Source organism: Pseudorca crassidens, chromosome 2, assembly GCF_039906515.1.
Source record: "Pseudorca crassidens isolate mPseCra1 chromosome 2, mPseCra1.hap1, whole genome shotgun sequence".
Taxonomy (NCBI): domain Eukaryota; kingdom Metazoa; phylum Chordata; class Mammalia; order Artiodactyla; family Delphinidae; genus Pseudorca; species Pseudorca crassidens.
Genome location: NC_090297.1, coordinates 117417289 through 117432230, shown reverse-complemented (window position 1 = coordinate 117432230; position 14942 = coordinate 117417289). Strand labels below are relative to the sequence as shown.

Sequence of the window (14942 nt, the reverse complement as noted above, 5' to 3'; positions counted from 1 at the left end):
CACCAACCCTCCCCTTGTGTCTGCTTCCCCACTGCTTGGCCAATGGGTTATGGTGGAGGATCTCCCCTTACCCTTCCAGGGGTCACATACTTAAGTCTTCCGAAGCCCCACTTTATAGTTTGGCCGAGCTGCTTCTGCTTATCACTGTTCTGCTAAAATATCATTGGTGGGGGCTTCCCTGGTGGCACAGTGGTTGAGAGTCCGCCTGCCGATGCAGGGGACGCGGGTTCGTGCCCCAGTCCGGGAAGATCCCACATGCCGTGGAGTGGCTGGGCCCGTGAGCCATGGCCGCTGAGCCTGTGCGTCCAGAGCCTGTGCTCCGCAACGGGAGAGGCCACAACAGTGAGATGCCCGTGTACCGCAAAAAAAAAAAAAAAAAAAAAAAAAAAATCATTGGTGGTTCTTTTGTGAGAGACAGGCTGGCTCACACCCCCATCACACACCAGTCCCTTGCTGTGAGAGCACTCCCAGTCCTGCACCCAGTTCCCCACTCTTTCCCTCACCCTCTACCCACTAAGTCAGAGTCCCAGAGTCTACTTGATTTGCAGGCTCCAGCTGGCCTGGGAGCCAGGACATGCAGGGTCCCACCCACTCACTGAGGGGCAGGGTGGTCTTCAGGCAGCCCTGACATTATTCCATTGCTTCCAGGGCCCGGTTCCCGGAGGGAGCAGATGAGTGACGCTGGCAAGTCTTTAGTCCTCACTCTGAGCTCCTGCTTTCCTAAATGGAAAGGCCACCGGAGCCCCCGGAAGCTTCTCCTTACAGATGCTACTATGCACGTGTGTCCCCTCGACAGGGCTCCTGAGGGAGTACAAGGAGGGGGACACGGAATGGACTTGAGGAGACCGGTTGCAGTCTCAGCATGGTCTGTGGCAGGACCAGGCGTGGAATCACTCCTCATCTGGTCTCTCTCCCTCTGCCCAGCCCTCACTCCCTCCTCCAGGGCATCCACATCATGGGCACAGAGCACAGCTTAAAAAAAAAAAAAAAAAAAAAAAAAAGGAGAGAGAGAGAGAGAAATCCACCCAAAGGCCAGGGACTGAGCCCAAGGGCCACAGCACATGCTAATCACGGCCTGGCAGGTGCGAGAATTTAGCGTCTTCTCCCTAAGGACAGGGTACTTTCCACCTTTCACATTTAACGTAGGGTCATTATGACCCCAGTAGCTTTCTCAGTACAGAGCTCTGAATAGTTTCCGCTCAGCAGAAAATGCACGCAGAGCACAACTGCACCGAGCAGAACAAACACGCCCCCCCCCCCCCCCCCCCAGTTAATGAGGGGGTAAACTGTACTGTGCCCTGGGCCACTGCCAGGCATTCTGTTGGGTGCTTCTAAAATACCATCGCATCTACTCTTCATTATAGCCTTATGTGATGTGTTGCATTCCCATTTTACAGATAAAAAATAAGGCTCAGTTCAGTTCACTCAGCCAGAAAAGGGCAGAGGATATGTGTAACCCTGGTTGATCTGACCCTCCAACTTTCCTTCAGGCCTGGCCTACCAAAGTATCAGGTTTAACAAGACCTCTGCCTTCAAAATGGCTATGCGTTCCAGTCAGGGGAGCCTGGTTTTCACGATGTGGGTTTTGCGAGATCCTGCAGCTCCGTATTTCTCTAACATCCTCTCTGCCGGCATCCCTCCTCCCCTTTCATTTCTACTCCCTGCAGGAAAGCCCACACCTCAACGAGTCAGGCCTCCTCTGCTGAGCTGTGTGTCAGTGACACCATAACCCTTCTAGGCAGGTGTGGGAAGAAGTCTGTTTGCCTCCAGTATGGACATTCCTGGAATGGGCCCATCCAGAAACCTACCAACTACATATTTCAGACATTTAGTCGGGGAGTCAGTGAAATTTTATAATCTTGATGATCTTAGTTATATCTGAAAATATCTATGATGTACTTTTTCAAGCACTCAAAACTTGCTGCTGCCGCCAGTATAGTCCAGTGATGTCTGGAGTTTGAAAAGACCTGGGGTTTGGGAGAGTCCAAAAAAAAAAAACGGGTATAGCCTAGGCATTACTGACATTTTGGGCTGGATAATTCTTTGTGGCGAGGCTGTTCTGTTCACTGTAGAATATTTAGCAACATCCCTGGCTTCCAACCACTATGTGTCAATAGCCTCCTTCCGAGTTGTGACAACCAAAAACGTCTCCAGACGTCACCGAACATCCAGCCCTTGGGGGAGCGAACTCGCCCTTGGATAAGAACCGTTGGTACAGCCCGATCCTGCAAGGCTGGTCTGAATCAACTGCCCCTGAAGGCACCACCTTCCCCCGCTGCTTGAAGGAACACACGAGTTCTTTCTAAACACCACACACCCTCGGGAATGGTGCGTCACAGAGCTGATGCCACCGGGCTCGGGAAGTTGGGAGGCGGGTGGGGGAAGGAGCAGGTGGAATAGAAAAGGCAAGAAAAGACAATGGAAAAGCTTTTAGAAACAAGAAAGGTTTATTTAGCAAAAGCCACTAGACTAGTGACAACATCCAGGGAGTAAGTGCACTTAACATGAACAGAATCTTTTCCCAGAGAGTTGATCCAACAGAGTTAATGCCACACAGTTTTAGGAAGTAGAGGGCGCAGGGGGAGGGGGCAGAGTGGGAGGAAGCAGTCAGGCAGAGAGAAAATAAAAGGAATACAACCCCTAAATGAGAGTTGAGAGAAGTGAGGCTATGAAGAGGCTTTATAGACAGCATTGGTATAAGCAGGAATATGATTTTCAGTCCCAATATACAGTCCATCCTGTGCAGAGAAGTTCTTTCCTGGCTCCGCAACTGTGGGAGCCTCGTGTACCCAAGAGTCTGCTGGCACCCAGGAAAGGCTGGGGCAGGTACAGTAAGGGAGGCACCCCTGGTGTCCACTTGTCCTCCATACGGGGCAGAGTAGAAGGATGAAAAAGAGGGGGGCAGGAGTTGAGTTAGCAGAGCAAGAAGCAAGGAGAGAGGAGGACAGGGTGACATTGCTCGGAGATCAGGTCTGCAACATTCCCTTTCCTTCCCAGTGGCTGGTGACCCTTCAAGGCCCCTAGATCTGTCCTTTGTCTCCTTCACCTCCAACACACCTAGTGCGCGCTGGTGTGGGATGCCAACACACAAACCAGCGCTCCAGGGAGGGCCTGAACTGGGGAAAGAATGGGGCCGAGGTGGGTGGAAACCACTGCGGGGCACCCCGAGGGCAAGGGTCTTAAATGGGTCCCAAGTCAGCGGTACATAGAACTAGTCTCTCCAATTCTTCAACCTCTCCACCGTCTCCTTTCTTCCTTCCCTTGGCAAGGTTTTCAAGACCCTTTTAGAAACTATGCCCCCCACCCACTCTTCTCCCCATCCCAAAGAAGCCTCCTCCTACCACATTCCACACACCTAATCCACTGGCCTCTGGCTTTGTCCTCAGCCCCTGCTTGCAGGCAGTGGGCCTGGAGAAGCCAGACCTTCCACTCCCCTGAACACCCCAAATTCTAAGGAGCTAAGAGGTCCCACACTCAAGGAAGCCTGGGTAGGATTTTGTAAGCTAGCTAGAGAGGCTCAGGCAAACCGGACTCCTAACCTCTCTCCTTCGATTTCATGGTTCTTCCTTCCCTGTGTATCTGGACCTACGTCCAATGATTAATCAGAAAGTATAACAAAAACAGGACCACCTCTCTCCAACCAAATGCACATTAGGAAAAGAACACAAATCTACTGTTGATTCAAACACCCTGGAGATTCCCATTCTCTTCTCTCTGGTCACTTCTCACAAGCCTATGCATACGTATACACCTTCCCTCACACGTGTGTGTCAATGCCAGCACACGTGTACACACATGCACACACACACGCACCCGTCCCATTCCACTGACACCCTCGTGCACCAAGGAAGGCTAACACAAAGCTACATTTATTTCCTTAATTTGGACTTTCTGGTCTAGAAGAAATCCAACTGTAGCTATAAGAAAAGATCTGCACTTTCACTTCTATATTTTATAAAGCCAAGTTAGGCTTGAAGAACTCAACTTTGCAACCACATCCTTACCAACTGATCCCCAAATAATATTGCAGTCTGGGTCTGTGGTTTGCTGTCCAAGATAAAGTCTTATTTCCCCCACACTTGGCACTAGCATGTCTCAGCTCTCTCTTCAGGCACCTTTAAATCTGTTAACAGCCACTTAGGGCCTTATTGGAACCAAGGACAAGTAAGCTAGCCTTCCCTGCCCCAATCAGCTCACTGTACCAGGTGGTAATCTCTAGGCCTGGATGGTAAAAGAGAATTGCACCTGGCACTTTTTACAGGTGTGCTCGAGGCATGCATCCACAGGGAGACAGGTCAAGGGCAAAGTGACTATCGTTTCTGACTTAAGTGGCAGTGATTCTGAAGAGTGGACTTGAGTGGTCTCAGCTACCAGTCTCTGCCTTTTTTTTTTGATCACTACTGCGCAGTGGAAGGGACAGGTTGAGAGGTAAGGCTGGGGGCTCTGGGTCTCTGAGGCTTTTATAGAGGCAGAGTGCTACAAAGGCTTCAGCTGGCACAGCCTCTGAGGCAGGACACAGGGGAGAGGGGGCAGCTTTCCAGCCTCCACGTGGATGAGCTGGACTTGCAGGCAGGCGGTGGGCAGGGCATCCACACTGAGGGATCAGACCTAAGTGATCTGGGGCAGGCAAGAGGTTGTCCTCCCCACGGGCTTTCACGGCAAGGGCCTGAATGACAGTCAACTCCCAGTCTCCCTCAGGAGCAACACCTGAAGCCCACCTACAGAAAGTGATTGGATCCAATTCATCTGAAAGCTTATCCCCGCAATGTGTCACATCCCAATTCCACGTTCACACTGAAAGGACTATCCTGTCTTTCAGCCTAGAGCGTTCGACCTCTACAATCTTTGCAAGGGCCTAGAGAAGGAATTCCTCCCACGAAGGTCGGGGAGAGTTAGGCAACTGGTAGCATCCTGATATCCAAACACAAAGTACCTGAGAAGGTACCGATGGCTTCCCTTCATAGTCGGGACCACAGAAGTGGGGGGGGGGGGGCGAGGGGGCATCACACGACAGAGCAGGGGAGCCTGATGATGCAGCGGGCAGGGAGCACGTCCTTCAGCAGCCTGGTGGTCCTCAAGAGGGACCCTCTCCCAAAGCCATGGGCTCCGAGAGGCCCCTTGCCCAACCCCCACCCACACAGTAGTCGCAAGCAGGAGGCAGGACCTGATTCACTTCTGGGAATCCAATGTCTTCCCCACTTGACCCTCCAAAGCAAATCCCCAATCCTTTTCTGAAACTGTAAACGCTTCGGGGCCCCCGGGTATCCTCAGCAGTGTGCATTCGCCGGCAGCCCCTACCCGGGCAGCAGCCAGACTTGGCCCCTCCACACCTCGGCCACGGCCTCCGCCTGCTAGCACCACAGCACCTACACGGCGATCTCATCGTCCAGGCTGTCGCCCAGCTCCTGCCTCTGCAGGACGTTCCGCAGGCGGGGCAGCTCCTCCTGGGACCACGAGTCGCGTTCCTCGCTCTCGTCCGTGTTGGATTCGTACTCCGAGGCGATGCCTGACTCTCGGAACTTGATGAGCTCCAGGCTGCCCAGCAGCGGCTCACCCTGAGCAGGGGGCGGGGTGTCCTCGGGCGGGAGAAAGCGGAAGCACTCCAGCTTCACCAAGCAGTCGCGCCTACCTAAGGGGCTGCCCACTGGGTGGGCGAAGTCGGCCAAGCCCGCGCCCAGGGGCGGCGAGTGCAGGTCCTCTGGCTTCGGGGTCGTGGGGTCACAGAGCACGGGAAGAGCTCCAGAGCGGAAGGTGATCTCCAGCAAGCTATCCTGGGAGCCCACTGGAGTGGGGGGAGAAGAGGGGGAGGGGGCGACATTAGCAAGGTGCTTGGTCTGGAAGCCACCGTTGGCCCACCCAGGTCCCTGGCCAGTTGAGCGAACCCTCACAGGGGCTCTTCAGCTCTTCCTTCCACCCCACACAGCACAGACACGCCAGGCTGAAGGGGACGAGCTCAGGGGAGGTGGTAAGGGCAGGGCAACGATAAGCCCATGATCACCTGGTGAGGCCCGTGGACGCCTTGAATGGGGTGTGTGGTAGGAAGAAGGTACAAACTGAAGAGCTACCTTAAAAGCACGTAGTAACACTTGGTGCAACCTTGTAAATTGGCATTAATTAGAATACAACAGGGCCTTGATAAACAAAAATAAAAATCCAGAGGGGCTTTCAGAGCGGTGAAGTACAGTGGCTCCCAATCCGTAACTTTGGGCCACTTTAGAAACACAGAGTTATCAGCCCTGCCCCAGATCTACCAATGCAGAACCTCTGTGGGTTGGATCTGGGAATATCCATCTTTTAAAAAGCTCACGGGATCGTTTGGGAGAACTACTGGTATAACAGGGAAAGCATTAGACCTGGGTCTGAATCTGGGCTCCACACTTTGCTAGGCCTGAAACTGTGGGCTGGTTACTTAACCTCTCTGAGTCCGTTTCCTCATCTGTAAAATGGGCACAGCACCACCTACCACTATAGGGATTAAATGAGATTATGTATACGATCAACAGATATTGGTCCACAGCCAGCGCACACTCAGAGCAGCAGACAACCCAGGGACAAGCTCAGGAGGAAGGCGTGGAGACACGCTGTCTTCTAGTACTTCTCAGTGCAGCCTGGGGGTGGCTGGGAGTAGAGGCAGGCTGGGAGCCAGGCAACCTCTGCCACTCATCAGCAGAGCTAGCTGGCCACAGTTTACTCCTCTGCCTTATCCATTAAATAGACGGACTGCTGCCAGCCTTTTCTACGCTGCCGAGTTGTCAAATAGTGCGGGGAGAGTAAACTACTAAACAGTTCGATGTCTCCTGCAGACTCACAGAGACCACGATTCACCATAGGTGCTCAGCGTGTTTCAATGGGAAAAGCCCTCTGAGAAAGAAACGGGCAGCCCTAGCTTACGTGTAAAGAGCCCGGGCCCCCATTGAGGAGAGGCTGGGTGAGCATGTGGTCGTGACTCCCGGGGACTTTCAAGGTCAAGTCTGGGCACTGGGCTAGAAGGCAGCCAAGCCCCTCTCTGGCCCTGCCCTTTTGTAACTCCGTGAAATGTACGAATGGGACAAACAGAGCTGCCTTTGTTTTCTGCTGGGATACCAGGTCAGGTCAGGGGTCCAATAAAGCACCACCAAAAAGCTCTAGGGAAGAGAACATGTGGTTCCAGAGCTTCCCCACGGAGGTGAGGCTGGGCAGGGCCCCGGCTTACTGGCGTTCTGTCCCGACAGCTTCAGCTCCAGCTCCTGCACCTGCTTCACCAGCAGAGAGATGTGCTGAAGCATGTCCTTGTTCTGCAGCAGGAGCTGGTGCACGCGAGCCTGGGCCTCCAGCCGCGCCGCAGCCTCAGCAGCCAGCTGGTCCTTCAGCAAGTGAACCTGCAGGGGAGGAGGAGGCAGAGGAGACAGCGAGAAGACAGGACAGAGAGAAGGGAGGCACGTGAATGCAAATGCGAGTCACTGGTGGATGGCCAGGACCAGAGACACCTTCCAGGTTCAATTCAAGACAAAGAAGCCCTGCCCCGGGCAAAATGGGCACCCGGGCTTGCAATTCAGAGGAGAAGCCGAAAGAAGCTGCTCGCTGGCTCTCTCTCTGTCCTGAGTGAGGGCCATGATGTGTCACTCGTGTACGACTCAGAGCCCCACACCACGAGCAAAAGGTAGGAAAGAGTTGGGCCCCAGACCCTGCCCCCTGCTCCATCCCTGTCGGAACTCCTTTGACAGCTAACGTATTACTGCTGTGTTGAGGCAGGTACGTTTTTCTTATCTTGTCTTTTAAAAAACGAAACCAAAAACTGATATACTGACCCACTAGCTAAGAACAGTGTCACAGTAAACCCCCTGCAATCTTCCCTCTTCCCTTCCTCGCATCCAAATACCGTGAGAAATAGGAAGCCCTACACATGCCCTAAGTCAGTGAAATGGCTGTCATGGTCTGTGTTTCCACATCTGTGGGTGGGTGTCAGCTTCCTTCCCTGACCTTCCGTTCCCTTTTTATTTCTCAGGGCACCCGGGAGCATGCTTCATACCTGGCAAATGTCAAACGTTTGCTGACTGACTCATAACAGGGCCTCATCCAGCAACCCCGGCAGGGCTGAGGTAAACAGCTTTACAGAGACGCCCTCTATGAGAAGAGGGGGACCCTCATCACCTCTCGCCTTCTCATGGTAGAGCACCTGGCAATGGCATACCCCGAATGCTCAGGGCCCAGTAGGGTCTGCTCTTCGTGTGCAATCTGGGTGTGGGGATACAATTCAGTGGGAGGAGAGGTGGGGTGATTCTGTCAGGACCCTGGTTTGAAGAAACTGAGTCACGAGACGATGACAATATTTACACATACGTGATTTTTCTGCTAAGAAGTGGATAAAGGGGTCTCTAGGAGGGTTTCTGAAGGTCCCTGAACAAGCACAGCTGATGAATTTGGTGGCCTGGACCAAGGCGTGTGGGAAAGAGCATTTTCTTGAACCGAAAACATGGTGTGGATAAAGACACAGAGTCAGGGTGAGCAGGGTGGGAGAGCTGCAACCAGGAGCGGAGGAGAGAGAAGGAAGGAACTGGAAAAGCCAATTCTCTGGCTCAGACAACAAATGCTCTGGATTTCTGAAGCGTAATCCGCTCCAAAGAGATTCACGTTCTATCAGGGAGTAAAAGACCATGTCCGCCCCACCGTCTGGCCAAGCCTGACCCAGGGTCCTGCCAGCCCTCCCAGCAGCCAGCACTCGGAGACCATACTCTTGCATGCAGCGGCTGCTTCTCCCGCTGCCCGGATTTAAGGACCTGATCCTGCAGTTGGCTCTGCCTCTTAAGTGGGGCCACTAATGAGATTAGTTGCCACTTTCCATTAGTGGCTCCCAAGATGAGGCCGATCTTTCCCTCGGGGGTGGGGGGGAGGATGCCTAAGGAATCTAAAGTAAATCTGTTCTCTACCGGGTGCTGCTAAGGACAGAACTGATACTTTGGTCCAGAAATCAGCCTCATCTGTTGCCTCAGATAATCTAAAGAGAGATCTAGAGAAGGGTGAGAACAGAGAAGAGAGTGGCAATAATATTTCAATCTGGATATCAGATGGTGGATGGCTATTAAGCCTCTATCTTCCCTGGAAACTGAGGCATGGAGGTAGTTCACCCGAGAGTGCCCCAGATCCTGTTGCTTCTGAGAAACAGGACAGTTGCTGTGGGAAACCCACCCCCAGAAGGGCCCCCAGAGGAAAGGCCAACCTTAACCTTCTACCTGCAAGTAATGTAACTTATTCCAACTAAGAGTATCATTGAAAGGAATGTACCGAGCAGACAGAATTGCTAATTATCCATTTTCTATTTTCTTTGGAACAAAAACAGAAACATTAGGCATAAATGTGGAACAAAACTTTCAATGCATGTAAACAGAAAACGTGGAGAATCCTGCCTACCACTAACTGGCATCTCTGGAGGGTTCCCTGCACACACATGCTACAGACTCAGGTGCCTGAACCCCACATCTGAACATCCCAACGGAAGCTGGAACACTTGAGTCTGTTGGTTACTCCCTATGCAACTGCAGGTAATTCACTTCTACTTGGACCTCCCTTTCTCCATCTTTCAACTGAGAGGGTTGGCTAGAGGCTCGGACAGTCTGTGATTTCACATCCAGGCGTATGGAGTGGCCAGTGCCAGGGGCCATTCACTAAAGGCTCACTGAAGAACATCTCTAGATTTCCACTGGGAAGTCAGAGAATTAGGACTGGGAACAAAAGAGGAATTCCCTCCTGCAGAAGCCAGGGGAAAAACAAATTGGAAGTTTCTTTTGCAGGTAACCATTCTAGTGGTGGAGGTACCATCAGTACATAAAAGACGACCCTTGCATCAAAAGCTTTCATCCCAAATCCACTGGCACTCAGCACCATGAAAAATGCAGTGTTTGAGTCCTCCTCGTGCCAGATTAAATAAGAATTTTAGTTTTGCAAACGTAGTTATAACATTTCGGGCATTTTCAAACCCTGGGAATGAGAACGCACACGCTGCTGCCGCCGCCTAAACCCGGCGCTGACGAGCCCTTCCGCTCCTGCAGCCATCAAAAGTGGCAGCAGGCATACGGCTCCGACCTGTCGCTGCAGCAGTCTGCACATCACAGGAGAACCCAGACCAGGCCAAGCTGGGACAAAACAGCCAAGACTTCCTTTAAATGTGAGGCAATTTAATAGTCCCTGTGTTTTGCATATGTGGGCCTGGCCCCGAAGCACCAAAATGAGGCAGCATTATTGTCAGCCTTGGCTCGGGCAGTCAGCTACAGCTGTGTGCTCACTTTCTCCATGGCGCAACAGGAGCAGATAACACCGCCTCTTCCCTACCAGGCGGGACTTATTTGTACTCAGCACACTCTTAAAGCATCGGACACCTTTTGCAAAGGTAGGCCATATCAATTTCTGGAAAGGTAGGAGTTAGCTTGGCCTTTCCAGAGCTGTGTGGTCTTTGGCAAGGACTTATTCTGGTCACGATCTAAGTCCGCGGGAGGGCCACGCCTGGAGGGCGGTGTCCAGTTCTGCATTCCTGCCACAGCACTACAAGCGTACGTTCGACCCTGTGCCCTCCAGCTGGGGTGCCACTTCCCAAAACTCAGATACCCACCCTCAACCCACCCAGCAACACCAGACCACTGCCCACTGGCTCTCCAGCCTACTTGCCTGGACTCCAGCTCCTCCGCGAGAAGTGCGGGCAGGCCCAGGCTGAAGTTAGGGAGCGGCAGGCACATGGAAATGGCAGTGAGGAGAACCAGAGCGATTTGCCCACACACACACCGGACACACAAGCGGAGGTAGGCAGCGCTGTCTCAGCATGCACAAGGCAGGGGACCTGGGCAGTGCACCCAGGGCGCTGGGGACTGGGGGAAGCCACGAGGCCAGATGCTAAAACTAGGGCCTCGGCGGGGTGTGGAGGGGTTTTAGCGCTGTTCCTCTAACTACGGCATACACAGTTGCGAAGCACAGGTAACCAACCACTTGTCTCAGAACAAGTGCAAGTGGCACAGGTAGAGGAGAAATCTTTACATAGCAACACTGAGCTGCGGTATAACATTTTCCCCAAGAGCTAGGCCAGGAATTGGCAAACTGTGAAGGAGCCTGGCCTACTTAACTGTTGCCAGTCAGCCACAGCGCCTGGATCAATTCTGGAGCTGTGTGGGCCCAGCCCGTGGCCATGCGGGCGCCAGCTACATCCCAGCTTTGGTTCAAGGCTTGGCTATACTCTCGTTCGCACCCTTGAACTTCTGGTCCATCTAAAAGCAGGAAGCTAGTGCAGCCAGGCAAGCCTCATGCTGGGTTCGGGAAAGTGGTCCAAAGGGCTTGGGGTTCACTATTTACACACTGATATCTAATCTAGAAATGCTTAAGAGGCAGCTGAGCGACACCTTCGCCTGGGTACCTTTAAGGCCAGGACAGGCCCTTTCTAGGTCAGCTCTGAACCAATTTAGGGAGAGGCTGGGAGAGATCTTGAGGTCTCAGGCCAAATCAGAATGCTGTGAAGGAGATCTAAGCCTAGCCCCATTGATAACAGTAGAACCAGACTGGCCTGTGAGAATAAATGGGGGAGAGGGGCATAAATCATGCAACAAGGGACCCCAAGAGTGCACCTGTTTGCAAGAAACTATCTTTATCCTTAGCTCTTCTCGGGAGCCACACAGGAGGACTTGGATGCCCCCAGAGCAAAGGAAAATATGTTCCCACTGAAGGGCTGAGATCACAGTATTACCCACTGGAATTCTGAGGACTGCTGGTAGTTTAACGAAGAAAGAAACCTTGCAGTTTGACGGCAGTAGAGTCTGACAGAACAAGTAAAAGTTGACCTCATACTGGACACTGTGCAGAGAAACCACGTATGCCAGATTTGATATGTTTTAAATGCATGAAAGATGTCAAGAAGACCTATCTATTAGTCCACCTATGTATCTTATATCGTTTATACCCAAAGATATGGATACTAATAAAAAGCCCTTGGATCAAATGCTACAAAGAGAGTGGGAGAGGAACACGCAGAGAAGCCTGTCGCTGAAGGCTGGTTTAGGACTGAATTGGTCCGGAGGACAGGGGAGCTGAAAGCCAGTTGAGAGGTTACAATAATACGGCTGCTTCATTCCCGGGCAGCAAAGGAAGGGGCAAACTGAAGAGACTGCTTATGAGGAAGGTAGAGAAGGGCAGAGGAGTCTGCTCCAGAAGCTCTCTGAAGACCTCAAGGTGCTGTCTGACCTGAAGATTTTAGAAGTCTATGACCCTACCCCAAGTCATTTCATCCATGTGGGATACTGATGCACTCTGGTGGCCTTTCAATCATGTCACTGCCTGAACTGAGACTCAACCAGGACACCACCAACTATAAGCAACAGATTCCAAGTGCAGGAGAGGCTGAGGGTGTCCAGCCTGTGGAAGTGGCTGGAACTGAGAGAGGCTCATCAAGTGAACTGCAACTGGAACCATGCTCTTCCCCTCTCCTAGCTTCACTGTCTTCAAGGACAGAGGCAATTAAAATAGGGCCAGGGCAGTGACGCCTGCTTGAGACAGATGCTTGATTCTGGGCCAGAGAACCGCTCTTAGGCTTTCATCCTGACTGTGGGAGACTTACAGGTCTTGTGGCTTCGCTGAGTACGTTAACTGCCTCAACACTCTTCTTGTGCAGACTGTACATGTGCAAATAGTTTCTCTTTAGTATTAAGCAGTGAGTTCACATTCAAATGCCTCTCCGGTAATATTCACCATGAATACGCATCAAGCCCGTTCTTAGATAAATAATAATTACTTGGCAATGGATATGCTGAAGGAGAAAAGTATCATGGCTGGAGGATGGATTTATATTTAACGGGAAACTTTGGAAACGACATGAGTTGCTGAACGGCCCCGTGCTGCAGCACGCCGGCTTTCTGCTCCTGTCAGCCGTCACACCTGGGAGGAGGGGATTCTCGGGACAGCCACTCCGTTAGTAACTAGAGGAGATGAACTGTGTTATCTGACAAAAGGCGATGATTTTTCCCCCAAATATAAGAAGCCATTAATGACATTCCTCCTCTTTGTTGCTGTTTTGGGAACACCTGCGAATCCTCCTAGAATTAGCACACATCCTTTTGGGTTCATGGTCTGGATTTTTAAAAAGGTTCAAATCCCTTGGAAGCAGTGCCCTACTGATTTTACTCTCTTGAAACCTGGCTGCAAAAGGCACCCATGAGGCTGGGCCTCAGGCCCAGGTCAGGGTGAGACTGTTACAAAGAAGGTCTTCTCAAGACCCAAGTCATTGCATCGTTCTGGGTGGGCTGCTGGCTGCTTCCTCAAGGGGTATGTGTTGGAAAGGACGGCTCCGCCTGGGTGGTTCACTCCACCCAAGGGTCACGAGACGAGTAAGGAGAAGAAACGATGAGGATCGATAAGAGCTCCCTAGAGAAGTCTTCGTGTTCTCATTCAAGAACGCAGAAGGCCAGCCTGGTTGACCAGATGTAGAATGTCGATGCATAGAGCTGCCTTTCCCGATCTCTCACCAACTCTCCAAAGCCTGAAGACCCCACCTTCCTCCTCACTGTCTGCATCTACCCACCCAGGTCCTCACCCTGTCTGACTCCTACCACAGAATTCAGCCTGTAAACGGTACAAATGATTGTGTCTTCACTCTTCCCCGATGGCTCACAGAGAAGATGAAGCTCGGACTCACAAGTTCCAAGGAAGATGTGGACTCTACCATGCCCTGCACAGAAAGCAAGCGAGAGGCATCCCTGCTAAAAGCAGCAGGGAAATCAGCTCACCCCTCCTTTCTAAGGCAGCAGCAGCGCAACACGTCTTCAGGGCTCACACAGCACTTGGCTCCTGAAATCTAAGCCAAGTCTTCTCATTATGGCTCAAATACTACGCCTACGTTCCTGTCAGTTAAATCCCAATATAATGAACTCCAGGCCAGTATGGTATCAAATTCTGCTTCGAGAAATTAAAAAAAAAAAAAAATCCTTCCTGGAATGCGTAGATGACTAACAGAGGCATGGAAATCCCTATGGACAAGGTTTCCAGGGTGGTGGCTTCTGCAAGGGTGTTTGGGACAAATTCACACTTTAAACTCTTTTAAGAGTGGTATCACAAAGTCACATCTGTCCTGACTCCAGAGGCGTCCCTTCCCACCCCAAACACCAGCAAATGAAGGTAGGAAAGGAAGGGTGAAATTATGTGCATCTTGTTCCTTAGTCAGTTCAAATCATTATCCAACAACATCCAGCCAAGCCAGCCAAGCCCAACTCAGAGCGGGGGTACACGGGAAGCCAAAACACTTCTTCCCATTTCTACCGCGTCCCCCATCTCTCCCCTCCCTGCCGCCCCCATTGCTCAACAAGCAACGACCCAACAGCGGGAGCCATCCCTCACAGCTCGCTAGGTTGTAAACCTGCCCTGTGCCCCTCGCTAAGGAAGGCGCGTCAAGCCCATGAGAGTGGAGCCTGCGAAGTAGGGAGGAGGCTGAGGAGAACCTGGGCCACAGCCACTTGTGTCTGTTGCTGCTGCTGCTGGAGGAGCTGCTGGAGGAGCTGCATCTGGTGCTGGGTGGACAGCGGCGTGCCCGCGCCCAAGCCCGGGGGCTTCGAGGAAGAAGAGGGAAGAAGCATCCTGGGCGAGGCTGTCAGCACGGGCTCCTGGGGGCGGGCTGAGACCTGGCGGAGAAGAGGAGACACGGCGTGACCCTGGGCAGGCGCCACCTTTAGGAGTCTGCCTTTAGCGTGTAGGAGGGTGGGGTGAAATGGCCCGCTTTTAACCAAGAGCTGGAAATGCTACGTCTTTTTTTTTTTTTTTTTTTTTGGCTGCACTGGGTCTTCATTGCCGTGTGTGGGCTTTCTCTAGTTGTGGGACTACTCTTCATTGTGCGGGCTTCTCATTGCAGTGGCCTCCCTTCCAGAGCACGGGCTCTAGGCACGTGGGCTTCAGTAGTTGTGGCACACAGACTCAGGAGTTGTGGCTCTCAGGCTCTAGAGCGC

The 14942-nt window shown here is 52.3% G+C and overlaps 1 protein-coding gene across 5 annotated transcripts in view; it reads right to left on the bottom strand.

The window, feature by feature from the left end:
* Positions 1-14942, bottom strand: part of C2H1orf226 (chromosome 2 C1orf226 homolog) — a 314827-nt gene that overhangs the window by 13203 nt on the left and 286682 nt on the right. For 2 of the 5 annotated variants that reach the window (XM_067728458.1, XM_067728460.1), the window contains exons 8-11: positions 14442-14621; positions 10639-10680; positions 7193-7358; positions 5630-5782 (exon numbers count right to left, since the gene is read on the bottom strand). In XM_067728458.1, the coding sequence (XP_067584559.1) occupies positions 5630-5782; positions 7193-7358; positions 10639-10680; positions 14442-14621 (541 nt within the window). Of the gene's footprint in view, positions 1-5370; positions 5783-7192; positions 7359-10638; positions 10681-14441; positions 14622-14942 lie in introns of all 5 variants that reach the window. The other 3 variants (XM_067728461.1, XM_067728464.1, XM_067728463.1) reach the window with 2 other exon arrangements.